Raw genomic sequence first — 23,309 nt, 5'->3', positions numbered from 1 at the left:
ATACATGTACATATGTGTATTCTTATTGGAGGGTGGGGAGGGATTGAGGATAGACTTTATTTATAATAACCCTATTAACCTTATCTATAAATGTGTATGTATGCGGATTTGATGTTCGAGTGTTACAATCACCTGGATTTTGTGTTTGGTACATTACACTATCCTCCCTAATACACAAAGGGAAATGTGCGTACTTCTATTAGGGAATGTGAGTTGTTAATGAGAATTCTACACTGGTTTTCTCACCTTCATAAAACATATTGTAGGAAAATGCAAAAAAATGTTTTACTGGAAAATACAAATGGAAATTATTGTACTGTCTATTTAAGTCGGCAAGAAAAAAACGTTTGAAACAACATTTTGAGAGTCTATACGTTACCATCTTGTCTTTGTTCAGATTTTTTAGTTTCTTAAGCCTGTTTCTCTGCATTTGTAGGTGGTCAGTCATTCTTCAGCCGAAAGGATTCAATCCGGACAATCTACACATCGCTGTACAATGAGCTGAAGAAGGTGGTGGTGACTGGTCGTAATGCAGTTGGAGGAACAGCACCCCACTTTGAAGAGCTACTTTCTCACTTGGCTGAACAGCTCTGCTTTTTCATCCAAGCCCGAATGGAAATTGCAGATTTCTATGAGAAAATGTACGCTGTCAGCAGCCAAAAGTTTATTAACTCCGAGGAACTGGTGAACATTTTGGAAACCATCCTGCAAAAGTACAGCTCGCGGTAAATTATTTATGGAGTTTTTAATTTATATATTTATTTGGATCTATTAAAAGTAAAACCTCAAAAGTAAAAATAAACTAGTTAAAGAATGTGGCTAGAGCTTCGGAAAATCACTTATTCATACTCCCATATTTGCAATCCCCCTTTCTCTATTATAAAAGAATATTCTTTCCATCCAATAAACAGTGTCCGGTTTATTAATACATTAAATAAATGATTTACTGGAATACAACAGTTTTCTGCCTTTACTCGAGCTTCTATTATGCCCTGTCCTAAAGTCTCGATTTTAAAATGGAGATTTAACTCCATTTATGTCTACCTGTGTAATACAATACGTAAAAAGTACCCTGAACGTCATCACATCAAGTATTAAATGCATTGTGCCAAAGTATATTTTTAGCAACACATGCTTATAATAATACATTTTGGTAAACTATTTATTTTCATCAAATAATGTCATATGTGCTTGTTCTGTGAAACTGGTGATGCATTCTTTTTTTATAGCGCAACTTGCCTGGTCTCCCTTCTACCTTTTATGATGAATTAATTACAGTCCTCGAGACCTACAGAGATATCACCTTGCGTCAAAATCCTGTCTAGCTGCTGCCAGTTATGTAATCATTCTGGTGTGTGGTCAAGTACTGGATTGATTAGGAGCACAATAATAAAGTCTGAATTAAAATCCCCAAATATCACTATAAAAATAGTTAGCAAATGGTTCCAATATTCCCTTGAATAGTATGGGGAAAAGAAGCTTCCAGGGGACGGTGTCGATTGGGGTTGATGCCTGTCGCAAGAGGTAAAAAGTCCTCATATTACTTCTGTATGTAAAGGGCATACAAAGAGACCGAATAGAGCAAATTAAAGTTGGAATCAGATCTTAAATAATGATTAAGAAACGTATAATAAATTAGAGAATGCTAATGGTCTTTGACATAATAGGCAGAAAGGAAGGCGATCTTCCGGGTATTGGAGTCTGGGTCTAACATACCTCTGTTTTATCAGACCCATAATCATTCGAGCTTTACAGCAGCTGAAACGTCGTAAAGCTCCAGGCCCTATAAGGCTAGCGGTGCATTTTTTAGGTCGAAGCACGACCTGCTTCAATGCGTAAGCATTGATTGCAGTGTGCTTCGACAACTATTGCTACCCGTTTTTGGGAATGTGGACAGGAGAGGGTGCACGAGCGCAGATCTGCTCAGTTTTGACCTCGTGAGCGCGCACGGCGCCGTGCCCCTCTCCTGCCTCATTCCCTTGCGCAAACACTCTACACTCACGCATGCGCACATACACACACTGCATACACACACGCACCCTCCCTTAAACAGACACACGCGCACACAGACAGACAGACGCACGCACAGACACACTCAAACAGACACACACGCGTACACCCCACCCCCACTCACCCCTCCTCTCCCTCAACACACTCACCTGGTCTGGCGGTGCTCGGCGGCGGTTCTGCCTCTCGGGCGGCGGTAGCGCTTTGCGGGGCTCTCTCACCACATGAGAGCCCCGCCTTCCCCATGCGCCCGGCCGCTCTTCACCCGGTCCCCCATCTCGGGACCGGGACTGACTCCGGAGACTTCGTGGCTCTCTCTCGCTCTCTCCGCGATGGGGCGGGACTTCCGGTTGGGGCCGCGATGGGATTCGCCGGCTGCCCAACCGCTTCCGGGTCGTCGCAGGCAGCGCGGCGGCCCGGCGGGGACTTGTTTAATAATGGTGACTCTTCAGATTCTGAAGCACTTCACTTCTTCTAGGTGGGCACTTCCCAATATTCTGGCAAGAAGCTAATATCACTCGTGTTTGTAAACAGAGCAAAGTACTGGAATTATGAATGTAGATTACCATATTGGAATTGTATTTAATAGTTACCCATGTGATAGGAAATCGAATACGCATAGACCAGCAACGTTTACATCTTAATTTGTCATTTAGTCACAATTTTACTGCCATTCTGGCTTCTATTGACATGTCCTCATACTTTTCCAGAAAATGCCTCACATCCATTCCAAAAGGAATTCCTTTGGGCAGTCTTTTATAGATTTGGTTTTCCTAATACTAGGATTAATATCAATAAAAGCTTTAATGTTAATCCTAAAAGTTCTGTGATTTTAAAAGAACAACTTGTTAATTTTGTCTAAAGTGTGGTATAAAGAAAGATGACCTTCCGTCTCCATTACTATTTGTTTTAAGCACTAAATTTTTAAAACGAGACACAGAAAGGCCATGTTTTGAGTTTGACCATTAACTGCTAACGTGCAACAATATGCTGATTGCTTTTGATCTGAGCTAAGACTGCTGAATCCGAAGTCATTCGGACTATTAAAACACTTGGCACAATCTATGGTATAAAATCAACAGTTCAAAAACTGAAGTAGCCTTGTGGCATATCCTGAAGATTGAAGGGGTGCAGGGGGGGTGGGCAAGTGGGGGGGAGGGGAGGATGCCATATTTCAATAAGCATTTGGCAAAGCCCGTAGTTTTGATGTTGGTATTTTAACATAGAAATATACAATAAAATGCTTATTTGCAGTGCAAAACAAAAAAGGATGCGTTGTGTGTACTTTTCACACAAAACAGGGAATAGAAAGAAGGTGAGCATTGGGTAGGGAAATGTATATTGTTGCACTATAAACTCTAACTATGGGTCAGATGTCCGACCATTGATGTTTGCGACTCGCAAATTGCATTAAATTGCGAGTTGCAATTTGCGAGTCGTAAACATCAATGTACAACAGTGTCCGAGACACTGTTTGCGATTCCCAATGGGGTCGCAAATCGCATGCCTCATGCATAGTAATGAGGCTGTCGCAATTTGCGACCCCATTGGGAATGGCTGGCTCTTCCAGGGATGGTGGCATGCAGACCACCATGTCTGGTGGGACTGCTTTGTCAATAAAGAAGTTTTTTTTTTTAAGCAGCTCGTTTTCCTTAAAGGAAAACAGGCTGCATAAAAAAAAAATGAAACTTTTTGATTCATTTTTTAAGGGCAGGTAATGGTACCTTGGACCAGTTTTTTTTAATGCAGCTCGTTTTCCTTAAAGGAAAACAGGCTGCATAAAAAAAAATGAAACTTTTTGATTAATTTTTTAAGGGCAGGTAATGGTACCTTGGACCACTGCCTGTCCTTAAAAAATGTTTGCGTAACCATTCACAAAGAGAAAGGGTCCCCTGGGGACCCCTTCCCGTTTGCGAATGGTTTACCACCCTCTTAAAGAGGGTGGTAAACTGCAAGTGTATTGCGACCGCAAATGCGATTGCAAAACATTCTTGCATACGGTTTAGAATCGCTATTAGGAAGCGACGCCCTTGAAACGCTCCTTCCTAATAGCAAGTCTCTAACCCTATTTTGCGAGTCGCTATTACATTAGTGACCCGCAAAATAAGGTTGGTATATTGTGCTACTGTTTTTTGCAGCCGCAAAAGGGCAAAATGCCCCTCTGCGACAGCAAAAAACGCCGTACATCTGGCCGTCCAGCCCTTATTGTTGGCGACGGGTCTGTAACTTTAGCAACTATACTTTAAAGGGTGACTAGTTAGATATTTTTTTAACCATTAGAAACTTAGGCTTGTGAAACATTTATTTGGTTGAGGCTTGCAGCAAAAGCATGGGCTAGGCCTATGACACAAGTCTGCTGACTGATAAGTATATTTTGTAGCCGTGGAGAGAACATGTTACAGCATCAAAAACTTACTTCTGTGATTCTAAGGCTACAGGAATCGGGTGATTCAAAACTTTTTTTTGAACTATATTCTCTCATGTAGACCTAATAACAATGTCTTCCAGGAAGAATGTATTGGTCCTCCCTGCTGTATGATTTCTGGTGGGTTTGCAAGGGTATCAAATAATTATAAGCTGTGCATGGTTAGTTATGTCAGTAGGTATTTTTGTGTGCGGAAGAATGATATGCATTTTTGTATGGAAAAGTGTAGTGGGTCTTATTGGATTAAAAGTAAACGGTATTACATTTGGGTCTCTTAGCTTATGGATGATTTAAGCAGCAATAATCCACCAGAAAAAAACCTCCTTGTGCCGAGGAAACCGCTTCACCGGTCATGAACCAAGTCACTTTGATGAAAAGAGCTTGGCTGGAATCTGGGCTGTGCAAGTTTGGGGTCCGGTAACACAAGTGTTAATGATTATTTCCTTGTCTTCTTGGTACAAAGATTTATACTCTTTTGATACTACCCTTGAAGATGTCACTGGTTTCTCATTTGTATTGACTGGAATTTTCAGGTTAATTGCCTGAGCACCACGCAGGTCGAATCCTTCTGGCTTGCTGTGCAGGGTCTGTTCAGGACCGCTATGGGCTTCCCTGGCCACCCACCAAGGGGAGGAGGTTCCTGCGGTCTTAGTAACTCCAGCAACTCCGACCCCAATGTTTTGAGAGGCTGCACCACCAGGGGCTCGGTCCCAGGTACTGACAAAATTGTCAAACTTTAACATAAACAGTGGAGTTATCATAAGATGTAAGTGTCTTGTTTCCCCCAAGAGCATAATCGAGTATATGATAGGTGGAGTTGCGGGCATTGGTACAGTCGTAACTCGAAGGAGCCATGACATCAATCCCACGGTAGTGGTGCCCACAGATACTCCTAGAAGTGTCTTTAGAAGAGAAGAGTTTTAAGGCCTGTTCTGAAAGTCCGGAAAGAGGCGGTGGTCCGAAGGATTGGAGGTAGCAAGTTCCAAATTTTAGTCTCATTACCTGAGCAAGATTGTGTGATAAATCAATCCCTCTTGAAAGTAGAAGGTTCGAGCAGTATGTTTTAAGCATTGCGTGAAGGTCTGGAGCCTCCTGATATTTTGAGTTTGTTCGCCAGGAACCAAGAGGTGGAAGTGTGTATGGCTTTATGGGTGATGCAGGCAGTCTTATAAATTGACCTAGGTTCAGTGGGAAGCCAGTATAGGTGTAACATTATCATTTTCTTAGACCCCATAGACGAAACGTGTTGCTGAATTGAGGATGGAAAGGTGGGTTTTGGGGAGGCCAGCAAGGAGAGACTTGCAGTAGTCCAATCTGGGGAGAACCAATGATTGGACCAGAGTTTTCAGGTCTTGCTCAGGAATTAAATGCCACCCCACCCCCCTGTCCTCCCACCCCCAAGAGAAAGGCGCAGTGGTAGCGTGCGTTCTTGGCAATGGTGTTAATCTGGGAATGTAGGTTATGTCTATTGTTTAGGATGACGCCTAGGGATTTGGCGCTGTCAATGATGGTAGGTTTGTTGTTAAGTATGTTTATATTGTCCATCCATAACTGAACAGGAGGAGGAGAGTTTAAGCTAGCGAGAAGAAAAAAATTCTGTTTTGGAGGGATTCAGAATTATTATTTTTTTAACTGTATTTATTATACTGCAAGATACATCAAGCAGTGTGCTAGGGAGCCCACTTCAGCCTTCTTCAACTGCCCTAGAAGAGATAGTTCTGGCGTACATTTAGTCCTATCCAGTGTCATGTCAGAGAGTACTTTCACAACATGCTGCCAAAAGCTGTGTATGGCAACACAACCCCACACCAGGTGCATAAAATTGGCCCCATCCTGCCCAAATCTAGTACATCTCGCATCCTCCAGCAATTCAAATTTCAACAGTTGCGCATGGGTGTAATACATCTGATGCAGGTACTTAAAATGGAGATTACAATTGGCAGGCAGGCGCCCTGTCAGCTTACAGCAAGATTCCCAGTTTTCCCAGGACATGGGGACATCAAGTTCCTTGTTGCTTTGAGAAGCATTATATAATCTGTTAATCAATCCTTACTATCCCCCCCCCCCAATAAGAACACTTGCAGCACTTTCAGCACTCTCTGCTCCTGCGGAAACTCGGGGTCTAGAGTATGCACTGAAGGCCCCTCGCTCGTGTGCCGCAGAAATGCCCCGGTGCGCAGCAATCGGCATGTATGGCACATACAGATATTCCCTCCCTGTATGAACAGCAAGGGCCCTCTACCCCAGACAGTACACCTGAAAGGATTAAGCTCCTTCCTGGTGCCACCTTCGACTCCATGCAGGACCATAGCGGCTAACGGAGTTGCAAATGCAGTGTCCACCTCCACCGCCAAATGCGGCAGGTATCGTTGTAGATAATGCCAATAATATGTGAATTGCGCCTTCACGCACAGGAAATATAAACGCAAATCAGGGGGTTCAAACACCCCACGCTCAAACGGCAGCGCCAGAGTGTTCCAGCTGCATCTAAGCTGCTTGCCAGCCCACACCAATGCCAGCAGGCAAGACTGCAAGGTTTTGAAAAATGCTACATTCAGTGTTATTGGAATATTCACAAATAAATAGAGGAGTTTGGGAAGAATAGTCATCTTCAGTACAGCAATTCTACCAGCCGATTGCAGTGGTAGGCAAGTCCACCAGGAGACTTGTTCTGTAATGTTGGTAATGACCCGTCCATCGTTCATTCTGAGCACCGTGTCAGGGTCCCTGTGCACCCAGATCCCAAAGTACTTCACAGGATCCGCTGACCAGGTGAGAAGATACTCCAGGACCGTCTCCTGGGTGCAGTCCGTCAGTGGGAAGACAGTAGACTTTGCCCAGTTTATTCCCAACCCAGAGTGTCTCTCAAACAGAACATACTCGTATAGTATGGATGCCAGATGCGTGGCTGGCTCATGGACATATAACATCATATCATCCTCATAAAGCGAAATGGCCAGCGGACGCTGCCGGAAACCCAGAGCAGCCTCGGATTGCTTTTGTCAGATCTTACATGCTTACGGCTCAAGCACCAATGAAAAGAGCATTGGGGAGAGGGGACAGCCCTGCCTGGTGGCATTCCCATTCTCTGCAGGACAACAAATAAGTATCCCCATTGAAACGAATTGAAGGCTTTCGCCGCATCCAAAAGCACTGCCACAGCTGGGAGCTCGGGGTCCAAGTGGTGCATCACAGCGAGGATGGTCCTTAAGTTATGTACGGTCGGTCGCTTGGGAACAAATTCCGACTGGTCCGGGAGGATCAAATTTGGGATCGGGGGTTGTAGTCTATTAGCAATTATTTTTGCCAAAATGTTGGTGTCAGTATTTATTAGGGACAGTGGCCTACACGACTCACACTTATTTGCAACTTTGTCCGGCTTTAGAAGTGTGACAATCAGAGCTTCCCTTTGGGTGGGGGGTAGCATACCAGATTCATAGGCCTCAGCAAAGACCTCCAGAAAGAGCATGCCAGTACCTCAATATATGTCTTGTAGAATTCACTAGGCAGCCCATCTAGACCCGACGCCTTACAGGTCGGGAGGGCCATTATAGCTTCTTTGACATCCTCTACATTGAAGGGCTGAGTTAATTATTCACGCTGGCCATTAGAGAGCCACCCTAGTGCAATATCTTGCAGATAGCTGGAGACTTCTTCCTCGCTAGGTGATGGCTTGTTCCCATACAAATTGGTGTAAAAGTCGATAAACACGGTACTAATCTCTGTGATGGAGTGACGAGCAATGGAGTCCTCATCCACCATCTCAACGATATGTTCCTGTCCTTTAGGAAGCGAACATTAATGGCTAATGATCGACTAGGTCTAACACCCTCTCCATAGTAGCACGCCTTACATCTCCTAGACCTGTGTAGTACCTCCTGGTCTGCTATCTGATTCTGTTCAGTTACCAATTCCCTAATTTGAGCCAGAATAGCGGGCAGAGGACATTGTTCATATTTACGCTCCATCGCACTAATCTTCGCAGCTAGGCCACTTATTCTATTCCGAAGAGCCTTCAATACACCAGCCTGTGCCCCAATACATTCCCCTCTAAGTGTAACTTTAACGGTCTCCCAAAGAGGGCCAGCACTATCAACCGAGCCTTCATTCTCCGTGAAAAAGTTAGAGATAGCAGCTCCAATTGTGACTCTGAACACTGGGTCTAGTAGGTAAGATTGCCGTAACCGCCACTAAAACGGCAGCCTAACACAAACAGGGACACTGAGCTCTAACAGTACAGGGTAATGATCGGAGAGCGTTTTTGCCAAGTGTTTGCGAGAGACAGTCCAGGGGCACACCTCTTTGGAGACCAACCAATAGTCCAACCTGGACCAGGAACCATGTACCGTGGACACAAATGTACTCTCTCTCCTAGCCAGATTTCGGGATCCTCGGCCTCCATCAGCTCAACCAGCACAGGAGCAGCCTGTTTCCCCCGGCCCACCACATCCACAGAGCAGTTGAGCCTAGGATCCAGGCACACATTTAGGTTACTGCCCCATATTACTACAGAGGGAGGGAAGGAGGAGATGCACCTCCAGACGTCATTGGAAAAATGCCGGATCTTCGATGTGAGGACCATAGGTATTAACAAATAGCACAGCCGTGCCACCCATTTTGCCCAGAAGCACCCTCCCCTGCTAATCGACTTCAGACTTAATTAAAGTGAAAGGAGTACCTTTCTTGACTAGAACCAACACTCCTCTAGAATAGGAGGAATACGATGCTGCAACACAGCCCAACGACTCCCCCCATATTTTGTTCCGTATGTTTAGTGAGATGCGTCTCCTGAAGAAACACAACCTGCACATCCTGCCTATTTAGAAATGCTAACAGATTACGAATCTTTTTGTAGTTGTTAAGCCCACGTACATTCCATGTTATTAACTTAATATTACCACCCGGACATGCATTGAACCATCATACCTTGCAAGATCCCACTTTGTATACATCCTAGAAAGGACCATGAGGCTACCAAATAAACTGCATCTACACTACACCGTGTCTGCCAAGTTGCACTGCTTCCTCCCGGTCCCCTCACCCACTTCAACACCCCCAACTTGCTAAAGGCATCCCAATGAAATACAAACAAGCCCCACAACAAAAACATAACCCAGAGAAATAGTCGGGGTACACCTATTAGGGATCACTAGAGTGCATACAGCCCCCCAGTGCTTGGGGAGGTGGCCGAACGTGTCAGCTCAGTCAATGTTCAGTGCCTGTGAGGCTTCGGTCATCTCCACCTTTTTTTACAGTGCTCACATGATCAACAAATCGTGTGACCAGGATGAAGCCCTCACAGGAAAAATATTTCACATGGTGTTGACCGGCTTCAGCGAACATCCCACCTCACAACGACCACCAAAGCAGTCCGGTGGCGACCTTCAGGCTGCAACCATACATTCACAGTTTTGCAGGTCCATCTAGAAACTCACTGTTCCTCCTCATCTAGATCACTAACGGTTTCACGGCAACGCTTTTTCTGTGATTTAGCATGTTCCATGGCGGCATTCGGGTTGTTGAAAATCTTGAAAGTCCCCTCCTGTCCAATCCTCAGGCATGCAGGATAGAGCATAGCATACCGGATTCCTTCCGCCAACAGCAACTTTTTGACTGCGCAAACTCCCTTCTCGCTGCCTGAACAGCCGTGGTAAAATCCAGGAACAAAGCCAACACATTCCTCTGAAAGTTAATTGTACCTTTTTCTCATGCCAATCTGAGGATAGTGTTCCGATCTCTGTAGTTTAGCAGCCGCACAATTATAGGTCCCGGCGGGCTCCAGGGATTGTGTGAGCTGCCAGAGATCGGTGTGCACGCTCTACGATCAGCATATGCAACAAATTGTCCACAGCAAAAATATCTTTGAGCATCCCTTCCACGTAGACCTCCATCTTCCTAGTATTGGTCGACTCCGGCAGACCTGTGATTCTCAGGTTGTTTCTCCTGGATCTTGCCTCCAAGTCTTCCTTCTTCGCTTGCATAGCTGCCAGCACTTTTTCCATATTCAAGGTTTTGTTGGAGACAGTGTGCAGGTCGTCTTCAGCGTAGAAACACGCTTCTCAACGTCGCCCAACCTGGTGCCTTGCTTGTCAAGCTTTGCAGCCATATGATCCATATGTAACTTTAATGCATCAATCTTTCCATCAATTGACTGTTGGCTATGCTGCATTGCAAGGAGTGTAGATTCCAGAGTCCGGGCATTGTCTGATGGAGCCTCGGAGTCCAAAGTGTGTGTGGTCTGCGATCTCTCTGGTTTGCGCATTTCAAATGTGAGGCGGGATTGTGTCTTATCGGTTTTCCCATTGTGCCCAGCTCACTTCTAGCAATAGCAGTTGCCACTCTCAACCACCCAGTCAGGTATAAGACACCACACAGTGGAGTTAGCCTCTTATTTGCACTGGTGCCTATAGGATACAGATACAAACTGCTCCACCACACAGACTACGGATACGTCGCTATATCTTCACAGGCATCCACAGCCCCAGGCCGCTACAATAAATGGCGCAACCACAGGACTCGCCGCCTCCAGAGCAGTCCGCTAATATACACCAGTTTTAGAAATGAAATCCGCTGCAACCCAGATGCACTTGTCCAGCCTCCCCGGCAGCAACAGCAGCCCAGATGACCAGATGGCCGGTACACAGATCACCCCCCACTCTCACTGCGTGCCAGTCAGCAGCGAGATGTCATCCAGGGAGTCACCACACAGTGGGGAGCAATCAGGCCCTGTGAGCCGAGAGCTCGCAAGTCATGCAGCCAGGCGCCTGTCGAAATTCAGCGCAACTACAGCGCCAATCCAATAAGGTGAGCCAGTTCGTAAGGGGAGGCCCGCCATCCCAGGCCACAGCGACAGGGTAAATTTGGAGCAGCACCTAGGCCCGGTATCACAGCCACAATAGCCGAAGAAGAACTCACTGCTGATCCGAAACATCAAGGGCCTGCTTGCTCAGCCACAACAATATTGCTCACTGCGGCCCCAGCGTCCAGGTGAGCAGCGCCATCACAGGCCCAGCGTCCCTTCGGTCCGGCGGCGTCAGCACGTCCCGATAGGCCTCAAAGCAGCAATCTCTCGCATGATCACACAGACAGCCACTGCTCCTCCGCCTCCCCCACGGTCAGTTCTTGAGCAGACAGCCCCTCCAGGGCTCGCGCAACCCCGTCCAGCCACACAGGGCCCGCAGCGGCAAGCGAGCGCGGCTCTCAACCACGAACAGCGGCCGTCATGTTATTTTTTGTGGCAGCACCGTAAGTTATCAGCATTGGCTCACTGCTTCAAATTAGGGGTCGCCCGCTGCATCCACTCTCTAGCGCCCCCCACATTCTGGGGGATTCAGAATTAGATGATGAGTTGACATCCACTCTTGGATGGAGTTGAAGGTGGTGTTGAGGATTGAAATGTTGTGTGCAGAGGACACCTTTAGTCAGATTTGTGTGTCATCAGCATAGAGGTGATGATGGATTCCGGATTTCCCAGTGGTTCCATGTAAAGATTGAACAGGGTGGGCGCAAGGATCGAGCCTAAAGGGACGCCTTGTTCCACAGCCTTTGATGTAAAGAGACTGTTTGCTATTTTGATCATCTGTGATTTGCCCGTGAGGTATGATTCAAACCATTTGAGCACTGTGCCTTCAAAACCCATTCTTTAATTTAATGTGTTCAAAGGAGTGTTGTGCCGAACCATGTCAAAGGCTGCGGTTAGGTCCAGAAGGATCAGGAGACGTAGCTTGCCTAAGTCAAGTACACGCAGGGCATCGTCGATAACTTGTAGCAGGGCTGTTTCAGTGCTGCATCCGTGAGTGAAGCGAGATTGAAATTTGTCAAGAAGGTTGTTGTCCTTTATGGGAAAGTTGCTTCGCTACACATCTTTTGCTAATTTTAGTAAGAAAAAGGACGGTTGATGATGGGGTGGAAATTGTTACAGTCACTCACATCAGCAGAGGGTTTCTTTAGAAGTGAGGTAACCTGCCCTGTTTGAGGGCAACAGAAAGAGAGCCTTAGTTGAGGAAGAGGTTAACCAGATTGGTCTAGTAGGGGAGCGTGAAGGTGTAGAAGTCTGAGGCAATGTTGCTAGGGATGCTGTTGATAGAATGGTTTGAAGGTTTTGTTTTCAGAATGCTCGTGAGGAGGGCATCTAAGGTGTAGACATCAAAGCTCTGCCAGGAGACTTTGGATTTGCAGTCCTCTGGGGGGGGGGGGGGGGGGGGTGAATGACACGGTCAACAAGCGATTTCACTTTTTCATCGAAGAATGGGGCAAATTCTGCTGCTTTCTTGGGAGGGTCGTCAAATTTGTTGGTTGAAGAGGAATTGCTGGTAGTTTTGATAAGTTCAAATAGCTTTTTAAATCTGTTCTTGGCGGAGGCGAGGAAGGTTTTGAAGTGATTTGCATTTTCACTAAAGATGTGTTTGTGATAGCACGATCTTGCGCAACGTATATTAGAGGGATTAATGGTGGAAGGGGATTGTCTCCATTGCTTCTCCAGGTACCTCAAGTTCTTTCTTCCTTCATAGCGGGATTTATTGAACCAAGGTGCAGAAGGAGTGAGCCTTTTCTTTTTGCATTGTAGTGGAGCTACTTTGTCAATCACGACTGAAAGACTGGTGAGCCATTGGGTGGTCAAATCAATGACGTCCGAGTTTGGGCCAAAGACTGGAAGTGCCCTCCTAGCTGTGTTGCAGTGTGTGTCAAGGTCCATGTTTTTGGTGTTGCAGAACCAGGTAGTAGTCCCTACAGAATGAGGTGCAGTAAAAAGGGGGGGAGGAAGTGGTCAGGATCAACAGGTGTTCGCATAGCTTCTTTGGAAATAATAAGTTTACGCGTGGAGTCCTTCGAGTGTGTTGGTTTTGTGCTATGTTGTAAAAGATCATTTCCTGTGAAAAATGTGGCAAGCTGGTTGGCACCTGAATCTTCCAAAATGCCCCAGTGAAGATTTAGATTCTGCAAGAAAGATCAATTTGTCGCTTTGTGAGTATTGGTCACTAGCAAAGTCAGTGATTTCCTCCGTAAAGGCAGAGCAGTCACCTGGCTGGTGATAAATGACATGAAACCTGAAAGAGGAGCTGTGCTGTACTTTTAAGTTCCAGAGAAAGGCATTCGAAGGTGCGTAAAGAGCTGCTGGAAAATTCTGTGAATTGATGGGCGTTTCTGAAGACAACTGCGATGCCTCCCCCAACTTTACCTTCTCTATCATTTCTGATTATGGAATAATCTGTGGGGAGCAGAAGATCGAAAGTAGTATGGGAGGTGTCATTGAACCATGTCTTAGTGAGGAAAAGTATATCAAGATTGAATTGATTGATGGTGTCTGACATTTCCAGCTTGCTTTTAGTTGCAGTTCTACAGTTGTGAAGTAAACTGTGCAGCTCTGATAGAACTTTTTTGGTGAAGGGGGTGTTGGGGCTTTTGGAAGCAATAGGGGTGATTTTCCTGTATGTTGGTGCCTGTCCTGAAAATGGCTAGTGTTTGGTATGAGCCAGCTGGCTGGTATAGTGCAATGATTAGTGTTGGCTGGAGAAGAGAAGGTGGGGGTTAGAAGTATTGTAGCTGGCCAATAAATTGGAAATGTCTGTTGGGGACAGATTGTGTGTGGCCAATCTATTAGTATCCAGGGTTCCTATCGGGTTAGGCGTCGGGGAGTCCTTCCTTGCTTTCAGTTACTGTCTACAGGTCTCAACATAACCACTGAAAGATGGCCACTCTATTAGTATCCAGGGTTCCTAACCGGTAAGGAGGCAGGGAATCCTTCCTTGTTATCATTTACACTGCCTATAGAGAGACCATCATTTCTGTCGATGAGCCAAGTAAACGATCAATACTTTAATTCTTTCAGTTGGTAGGGGGACCGTCATCTTACGAGGAGTCAGGTGAACTGGGAGGGGAGCTCACAAAATGGAGGGCCATCATCGGTTTAGTGAGACTTGTTGCTATCGTCTGGGAAAGGCAGGCTCCGTGTGGGAACAATGCAGGAACGACAGGGGAAGCAGTTAATGGAGCTTGGTACCTATCTAAGATGTGGAACCTAGGGAGGGACACGAACCGCCCCTCTCATATCATAGGTGCTTGTCCAATATGCCTTTGGGGAGATCATTAAGAATTAGGGTAGAGGTTAGGGTGAACGGGTGTCATTCTTCGCCTCTATAGTCTGGATGTAGGTTTTCCAGCACCCTCCATCTGTAGGCTCCCACTTCCTGGTGCGCATCAGTGCGAGGACGTCTCTCTCCACGTGTGCCCATTTCAGTAAAGCAGATTGTCAACAATGAACGGCATGGCCTGCAGGCGCTTCCAAGACTTCGCAGTCTGTCGTTTAAAGAGTATAAAGGCAAGGCAGACCAATGTTTGTGGAGGGAGTAACTGGGAACAGATCACACCTTTACAAACCCCAAAAAAGTAGGAGCACGTGCACCAGTTCCTTATAAACAAATTGTTACTTCGCCTAGTAGCAGTCATAAAAAGGTTTAGTGAGCACATCGACTTCATCAGTATGTTTCCACTTACATTTAAACACAATTTTAATGGATGCCTGTAAAAAAAAAAAAAAAGGCACCAGACGTGGGTCCCTTGCTCACTTTGCCACTGGATTCAAGCTAGCCTGGCTGATTAGCCAGAAACCGGTCCCAAGATGCTTGTTTCCAGTCCAGGGAAGACATGGCTTGGCAGTTCGGGCTGGACTGTTCGCATGAGGCTCAGGGTCAGACTTATTTGCATATGGCCGTGTCTGAACTGGGGTGGCGGAGTGAGCTAAAGAATGATGATGGATTACAGCCAGATCAGTTTACTTGTGATGAGTGCTTGCAATGTTCAACACTCCGTCCATCATCCCCTTTGGTTTTACATATAGAACTTTGGAACCAACTGGAGCCTTAAATCAGGAAGGTCAAGTCCAATACTACAGCATTCTGGCTGGACTCATTCTATGTGTCACCAGGGCTTAGTCGGAGTGGCGACTCGGCCTAGGAGGGCTGGCCCTAAAGAGCTCTATTTCTCTGTCTCTTAGAGAAGCAGATGACATGTATATTTCCCTCTCTGTTTAATCCTTGCTGATATAGGGGCGCATGAGTGCCAACTGCACTGTCGCCTCTCATGGTGGGGAACTTCTTTGGCGGTTTACTCTCCCTAAACTCGTTTGCTCACTCGCATGAATTAAGAATTTCTAGACCCAAGGTCCGTTCATGAATAGAGTAGTCATATGCATATAACAAGCATTTGCAATGGAATAGGGCTCGCATTAGGAAAGTTTGAGCGATTGGTCTTGTGAATGAAAATATTTTTATTTATGTGTTGGTTTTGAAAATAGCTAAATTAATAGCTTTGTCATTTACAATGCCAATAGTTATAACTTTCGCAAATGTGACACCTATAGCATTTGTAATGCAACATGTTTTGTATTTACGTGACTTAGATGTATTGATATTACAAATAACAATGGCTTTTAATATTTTTAAATAATTAATACTTAAATGAAAGTGATTGTTATTTATAATGGCAATAGCTTAAACTTTTGTAAATAACTTTTGTGAAGATTATGTTTAGTGTATTTTATTGTGACAAAAATCCAAGAACAGAAGTGAAATATTAACATCTTTTTGTGACATTTGTAATAAAGCTTGAAACATTGAGAGAACATATTTGACCTAGTTGTTGTTGAATTGTTGCACAGATTGATGCTGTGATGGCACGGAGTGATGTTGTGGTGGCGACGAGTGATGCTATGGCGTTCAGTGATGCTGTGGTAGCGCATAGTGATGTTGTGGTGCCCCTGAGTGATGCTGTGGAGGCCCTGAGTGATGCTGTGAAGGCCCTAAGTGATGCTGTGAAGGCCCTGAGTGATGCTGTGAAGGCCCTGGGTGATGCTGTGAAGGCCCTGGGTGATGCTGTGAAGGCCCTGAGTGATGCTGTGAAGGCCCTGAGTGATGCTGTGAAGGCCCTGAGTGATGCTGTGAAGGCCCCGAGTGATGCTGTGTTGGTGTTGAGTGATGCTATGGTGGTGCTGAGTGATGCTATGGTGGTGCTGTGGTGGTGCTGAGTGATGCTGTGGTGGTGCTGAGTGGTGCTGAGTGATGCTGAGTGGTGCTGTGGTGGTGCTGAGTGGTGCTGTGGTGGTGCTGAGTGATAATGTGGTGGTGCTGAGTGATAATGTGGTGGTGCTGAGTGATGCTGTGGTGGTGCTGAGTGATGCTGTGGTGGTGCTGAGTGGTGCTATGGTGGTGCTGAGTGATAATGTGGTGATGCTGTGGTGGTGCTGAGTGATGCTGTGGTGGTGCTGAGTGATGCTGAGTGGTGCTGGGGTGGTGCTGAGTGATAATGTGGTGGTGCTGAGTGATAATGTGGTGGTGCTGAGTGATAATGTGGTGCTGCTGAGTGGTGCTGTGGTGCTGCTGAGTGGTGCTGTGGTGGTGCTGAGTGATAATGTGGTGGTGCTGAGTGATAATGTGGTGGTGCTGAGTGATAATGTGGTGGTGCTGAGTGATAATGTGGTGGTGCTGAGTGATAATGTGGTGGTGCTGTGGTGGTGCTGAGTGGTGCTGAGTGGTGCTGTGGTGGTGCTTAGTGGTGCTGTGGTGGTGCTGAGTGGTGCTGTGGTGGTGCTGAGTGGTGCTGTGGTGGTGCTGCGTGATGCTGTGGTGGTGCTGAGGGATGCTGTGGTGGTGCTGAGTGATGCTGTGGTGGTGCTGAGTGATGCTGTGGTGGTGCTGAGTGGTGCTGTGGTGGTGCTGAGTGATACTGGGGTGGCGCTGTGGTGGTGCTGAGTGATAATGTGGTGGTGCTGAGTGATAATGTGGTGGTGCTGAGTGGTGCTGTTGTGGTGCTGAGTGGTGCTGTGGTGGTGCTGAGTGATAATGTGGTGGTGCTGAGTGATAATGTGGTGGTGCTGAGTGATAATGTGGTGGTGCTGTGGTGGTGCTGTGGTGGTGCTGAGTGGTGCTGTGGTGGTGCTGAGTGGTGCTGTGGTGGTGCTGCGTGATGCTGTGGTGGTGCTGAGGGATGCTGTGGTGGTGCTGAGTAGTGCTGTGGTGGTGCTGAGTGATGCTGTGGTGGTGCTGAGTGGTGCTGTGGTGGTGCTGAGTGATACTGGGGTGGCGCTGAGTGATGCTGGTGCTGAGTGGTGCTGTGGTGGTGCTGAGTGATACTGGGGTAGTGCTGAGTGATACTGGAGTGGCGCTGAGTGATGCTGGTGCTGAGTGATGCTGTGGTGGTGCTGAGTGATGCTGTGGTGGTGCTGAGTGATGCTGTGGTGGTGCTGAGTGGTGCTGAGTGGTGCTGTGGTGGTGCTGTGGTGGTGCTGTGGTGGTGCTGTGGTGGTGCTGAGTGATGCTGAGTGATGCTGTGGTGGTGCTGAGTGATGCTGTGGTGGTGCTGAGTGATGCTGTGGTGGTGCTGAGTGATGCTGTGGTGGTGCTGAGTGATGCTGTGGTGGTGCTGAGTGATGCTGTGGTGGTGCTGAGTGATGCTGTGGTGGTGCTGAGTGATGCTGTGGTGGTGCTGAGTGATGCTGCTGTGGTGCTGAGTGATGCTGCTGAGTGATGCTGTGGTGGTGCTGAGTGGTGGTGCTGAGTGATACTGGGGTGGTGCTGAGTGATACTGGGGTGGTGCTGAGTGATGGGTAGTGCTGTGGTGGTGCTGTGGTGGTGCTGGGTGGTGCTGTGGTGGTGCTGAGTGATGCTGTGGTGGTGCTGAGTGATGCTGTGGTGGTGCTGAGTGATGCTGTGGTGGTGCTGAGTGATGCTGTGGTGGTGCTGAGTGATGCTGTGGTGGTGCTGAGTGATGCTGTGGTGGTGCTGAGTGATGCTGTGGTGGTGCTGAGTGGTGCTGTAGTGATGCTAAGTGGTGCTGTGGTACTGCTGAGTGATGCTATGGTGGTGCTGTTGTGGTGCTGAGTGATAATGTGGTGGTGCTGAGTGATAATGTGGTGGTGCTGAGTGATAATGTGGTGGTGCTGAGTGATAATGTGGTGGTGCTGAGTGGTGCTGAGTGGTGCTGTGGTGCTGAGTGATGTGGTGGTGCTGAGTGGTGCTGTGGTGGTGCTGAGTGATAATGTGGTGGTGCTGAGTGATAATGTGGTGGTGCTGAGTGATAATGTGGTGGTGCTGAGTGATGCTGTGGTGGTGCTGAGGGGTGCTGTGGTGGTGCTGAGGGGTGCTGTGGTGGTGCTGAGTGATGCTGTGGTGGTGCTGAGTGATACTGGGGTGGTGCTGAGTGATGGGTAGTGCTGTGGTGGTGCTGTGGTGGTGCTGGGTGGTGCTGTGGTGGTGCTGAGTGATGCTGTGGTGGTGCTGAGTGATGCTGTGGTGGTGCTGAGTGATGCTGTGGTGGTGCTGAGTGATGCTGTGGTGGTGCTGAGTGATGCTGTGGTGGTGCTGAGTGATGCTGTGGTGGTGCTGAGTGATGCTGTGGTGGTGCTGAGTGGTGCTGTAGTGATGCTAAGTGGTGCTGTGGTACTGCTGAGTGATGCTATGGTGGTGCTGTTGTGGTGCTGAGTGATAATGTGGTGGTGCTGAGTGATAATGTGGTGGTGCTGAGTGATAATGTGGTGGTGCTGAGTGATAATGTGGTGGTGCTGAGTGGTGCTGAGTGGTGCTGTGGTGCTGAGTGATGTGGTGGTGCTGAGTGGTGCTGTGGTGGTGCTGAGTGATAATGTGGTGGTGCTGAGTGATAATGTGGTGGTGCTGAGTGATAATGTGGTGGTGCTGAGTGATGCTGTGGTGGTGCTGAGGGGTGCTGTGGTGGTGCTGAGGGGTGCTGTGGTGGTGCTGAGTGATAATGTGGTGGTGCTTAGTGATAATGTGGTGGTGCTGAGTGATAATGTGGTGGTGCTTGGTGGTGCTGTGGTGGTGCTGAGTGGTGCTGTGGTGGTGCTGAGTGATAATGTGGTGGTGCTGAGTGATAATGTGGTGGTGCTGAGTGATAATGTGGTGGTGCTGAGTGATAATGTGGTGGTGCTGAGTGATGCTGGGGTGGCGCTGACTGATGCTGGGGTGGCGCTGAGTGATGCTGTGGTGGTGCTGAGTGGTGCTGTGGTGGTGCTGAGTGATGCTGTGGTGGTGCTGAGTGATGCTGTGGTGGCGCTGAGTGATGCTGTGGTGGTGCTTTGGTGGTGCTGAGTGGTGCTGTTGTGGTGCGGAGTGATGCTGTGGTGGTACTGCTGTCAACGAAGAGGAATTAGTGGGCACTGGTTTGTAACGCGCATTCCCCAGTTGACTAAATTGCACAATTTACACACAGCTCACAAATTGAAAATGGCAGCCGACGTGCTACGAGAAAGGGAACAGGCGGCGGATATGTTTAACGATGAGATACACGTCTCCAAAAATGGACAGAAGTATTCAAATCACACAATAATAGAAATAATCTTCATAATTGCGTGAAGTTGATAAAAGTCAAACTGCAATGACACTTACAGATGATGTAGGCCCCAATTTAAAACCACCATTGGAAAATCCTATAGGTCTCTTCTCTCACCTGTTGGTTTTGCCAGTGCTTTTTTGCCAGTGTTAATTAGCATCGGAAAAAAGCAAAATTCTGTGAACGTGCTTCCTTGCCTAATCAGATACATGCCCACATACATCATAACACTACAACTGCTGCAACGTCACATGCACCCATATGCCTCGCAATTTGGTACCATTTTGTTGTTTGCTTTTATTTAGCATTCCCTGTGTGGAAAAGTAAATTAAAAAAAACACAAAAAGGGTTACAAAATAACGAATATCAGCTTTTATAGCGCACACCCCACGGAGAGTTCTCTCCAGGCGCTTGAAGTATCGGTGCTGCGTGGTGTTCAAGGCTGAAGTTTACTTCGGTGTTTGACATGCTGCGCCCCGTGAACACATCCTGTACCTGTGAGCGAGGCAGAGATGTGAATGGGCTGGGTAGGGTTTGCTCTTCCCCCCAGTGTGCTAGTCTGATTTTGTAAATACAGGAACTGTCATTAATCTTATCAAGGAAGATGCGTGTGGCAGCGCAGGTCACTGTGGATCCTGATACAATGGGTGAAAGCTCTATGGAGCCCAACGAAGGGGCGTGACGTGCCATTGTAATGACACCTATTGCATGAACCAAAATCAGCTCACTAGTATCAATAAACTAGCGTGGAAAGGGGTGTCCACTGCCTGCCAACAATAATGTGTACAGCGAGAATAAAAATGTGCAAGAACTACATAGCACAGTGATACATTGTATCGACTGGGGAATGGGCTCGCAGGACAGCGATAAATATTATTAACTTGAGGAAATGGGCCAAACTGAGGAATTGGAGAAAATAAGAAACGAAATGGGGAAAAAACGATTAAACCGCGGCCGCGAAATGAAATGAAAAGGGGCCGCGAAATGAAATTAAAAGCGGCCAGGGGGAGGGGGCGCATTCCTTTGAAGTATGAAGCAGGGGGCGGGGGAGCGGATCCCTTTGAAGTGAAGCTCTCGGCATAATGAGCTAGAGCACGGCCTTGCGGCCGTGAAAGTGAAACAGCAGGGGTGAATTAGGGGGGAGGAGAAGTGAGGCCGAGCGCACGCTGGGGTGAATGCCTGAGGCCGAGCGCACGCTGGGGAAGCTTCAGATGCCTGTGGGAGCGAGGCTGATGGGTTTGATGTGGACGCGCGTTTCACACGAGTGCACCACATGAACTGTACTAAATCCGCAATGGTTTCAGAGCTTGTTTTGCCTACTATACTCTCGTCTATTTGTCCCTGCGGGATAGAATAGTCGAGACCTAAAAAGGAGTTAAAATCTATCTCTACTGTGGCCTATTATAAAGACTTCTCTACCCGATGCTCTGCTCCCCTCCTAATCCTGTACAATACATTTACTGTTTTCAAATAGTAGCATACAGCCTGGATAAGTCAAAAAAAGGTTGTACAAACATTGCATTGCTGATACCTTTCTTAACTGTTCTTAAGTTTGACCAGATTCAGGTTGTTTTGTGATGCTTGTGGTAAAGTTCTTGCTGAGCTGTAGCACTGATGCATGATCCATCTATTTGACTGATGCTTTGTTTTTACTTCCTAGATTCCATCATCCCATCCTCTCCCCTCTGGAGAGCAGTTTTCAGCTCGAGGTAGATGTTCTAACACACCTCTTGAAGGCCCAAGCTCAGATCTCAGAGTGGAAATTTCTTCCGTCCCTCGTCAATTTGCACAGCGCTCACTCCAAACTGCAGACCTGGGGCCAAATCTTTGAGAAACAAAGGGAGACCAAGAAGCACTTGTTTGGGGGGCAGTCCCAGAAGGCTGTCCAGCCTCCACATCTTTTCCTCTGGCTGATGAAGCTCAAAAATAACCTCCTGGCCAAGTTCAGTTTCTACTTCCACGACGCGCTCAGCCGGCAGACAACAGAAATGAAAACTCTGACTGCCAAAACCAACCCAGACTACTTTGGAAAAATCTCGAGTTTCATCAGGAAGTACGATGCCATCAATGTTTCCCTCATCTTTGACAACCGTGGCTCGGTGAACTTCCAGGGGCATGGCTACCACCATCCGGATTCCTACAGGGAAGCTCCCAAGGGGGTGGACCAGTACCCAGCGGTGGTGTCCCTGCCTGGTGACCGGCCAGTGATGCACTGGCCGAATGTGATCATGATCATGACTGATAGAAGCGCGGACCTCAACACGTTGGATAAGGTCGTGCATTTTTACGATGATAAAGTACAAAGCACTTACTTTCTAACCCGGCCGGAGCCACATTTTACTATTGTGGTGATTTTCGAGTCCAAGAAGTCTGAGAGAGACTCTCATTTCATTTCATTTCTCAACGAAATATCACATTCCCTTAAGAATGCCAAAGCCTTTGCAACTCTTAAGCCTGGATCGAAAGGCTAAAATGTGCTGGGCAACTGCTGCTAATTTCTCTACATGTAAAGAGCTTTGTTACATGCTTTGAAAATTGGAATAAATCATTTGCAATCAGTTGCTTGTCTGTAATAAATAGTCTCCAATTTTTCTTAGTCTGCTTTTAATCTTTACACAATTGAAGTAAGTTACACGTTTGAAAAAAGAATATGTATTCAAAGCAGCATGTCTTCAGTTAGATAAAGAAATTGATTTGCTTTATTTGTAGGAAGTTCATATTTTCGGCTACGATTTCCGCCACCTATCGATGGTAGGGGTAATATCCTGTGTATTTGTGTATGAAATATTATTAAAAGAAAGTGCAAGACATACCCAGAGGATAAACACAAGCAACTTGACGGAAAGCTTTTCTGTCTCTTTGACCTTAACAAGGTACTTTCACATGGGCTCAGGTATGTGCTTGTGTTTATTGAAATCGTTGTTAGCTCACTACAGTTTACTCACAGACATCAGAAAGTCTCCGATAGTTTTTCCGATAGTTTTGTTCTTTTCATACGTTAAACTGGTACTCATGAGGACAAACCTTTTCGCCTGTGTAAACACCCAAATACAACAATAGGCAATTGAAAAGTGACCTGCCACTGCTTTCTCTCACACTCACTTCACACTCACTCTCACATTCACAGTCACACCAGACCGGAACCACGCAATTGAAAGACTTTCACGGCGTCCTTCACCATCAGGAGCATGGTTATCTCCTGAACCTTTTCAAGGGCGGGCGTTTTGGTCTGCTGAGAATTTTTATTTTTTGGGGGCAATTGAGTAGAGGTTTTACTGAGTCAGAGAATTAAATCGCCCTGGACTCGCACGCGCACCATGTTTGTTCAGAAAACACCATGGTGGTGAATGATCTAATTGTTTAGATAGGATTGTCATTTTTTTGTTGAATGTTTCAGTCTAGTTCAAAACGAAGCATCTACTGAATGTTTCCACTAAATGATGGTACCTACGGAATACATTATTGTATATACATTATGGAAAAACATCGATGAATTACCCATCATTCCCACTACAAATCTCTTGTATTGTTGTTGGGT

At 46.8% G+C, this 23,309-nt stretch overlaps 1 protein-coding gene across 2 annotated transcripts in view; it reads left to right on the top strand.

Annotated features, from left to right (window-relative positions):
* Positions 1-22,362, top strand: part of KICS2 (KICSTOR subunit 2) — a 149,117-nt gene extending 126,755 nt beyond the window's left edge. For both annotated transcript variants that reach the window (XM_078676115.1, XM_078676107.1), the window contains 2 exons: positions 437-725; positions 21,432-22,362. In XM_078676115.1, the coding sequence (XP_078532241.1) occupies positions 437-725; positions 21,432-22,242 (1,100 nt within the window). In that variant the 3' untranslated portion in view covers positions 22,243-22,362. The remainder of the gene's footprint in view (positions 1-436; positions 726-21,431) is intronic.
* Positions 22,363-23,309: the final 947 nt, after the last annotated feature.

The sequence above is a fragment of the Lissotriton helveticus genome, chromosome 1_1 (genome assembly GCF_964261635.1).
Source record: "Lissotriton helveticus chromosome 1_1, aLisHel1.1, whole genome shotgun sequence".
NCBI classification, from domain to species: domain Eukaryota; kingdom Metazoa; phylum Chordata; class Amphibia; order Caudata; family Salamandridae; genus Lissotriton; species Lissotriton helveticus.
This window is presented reverse-complemented; position numbering and strand designations above follow the sequence as displayed.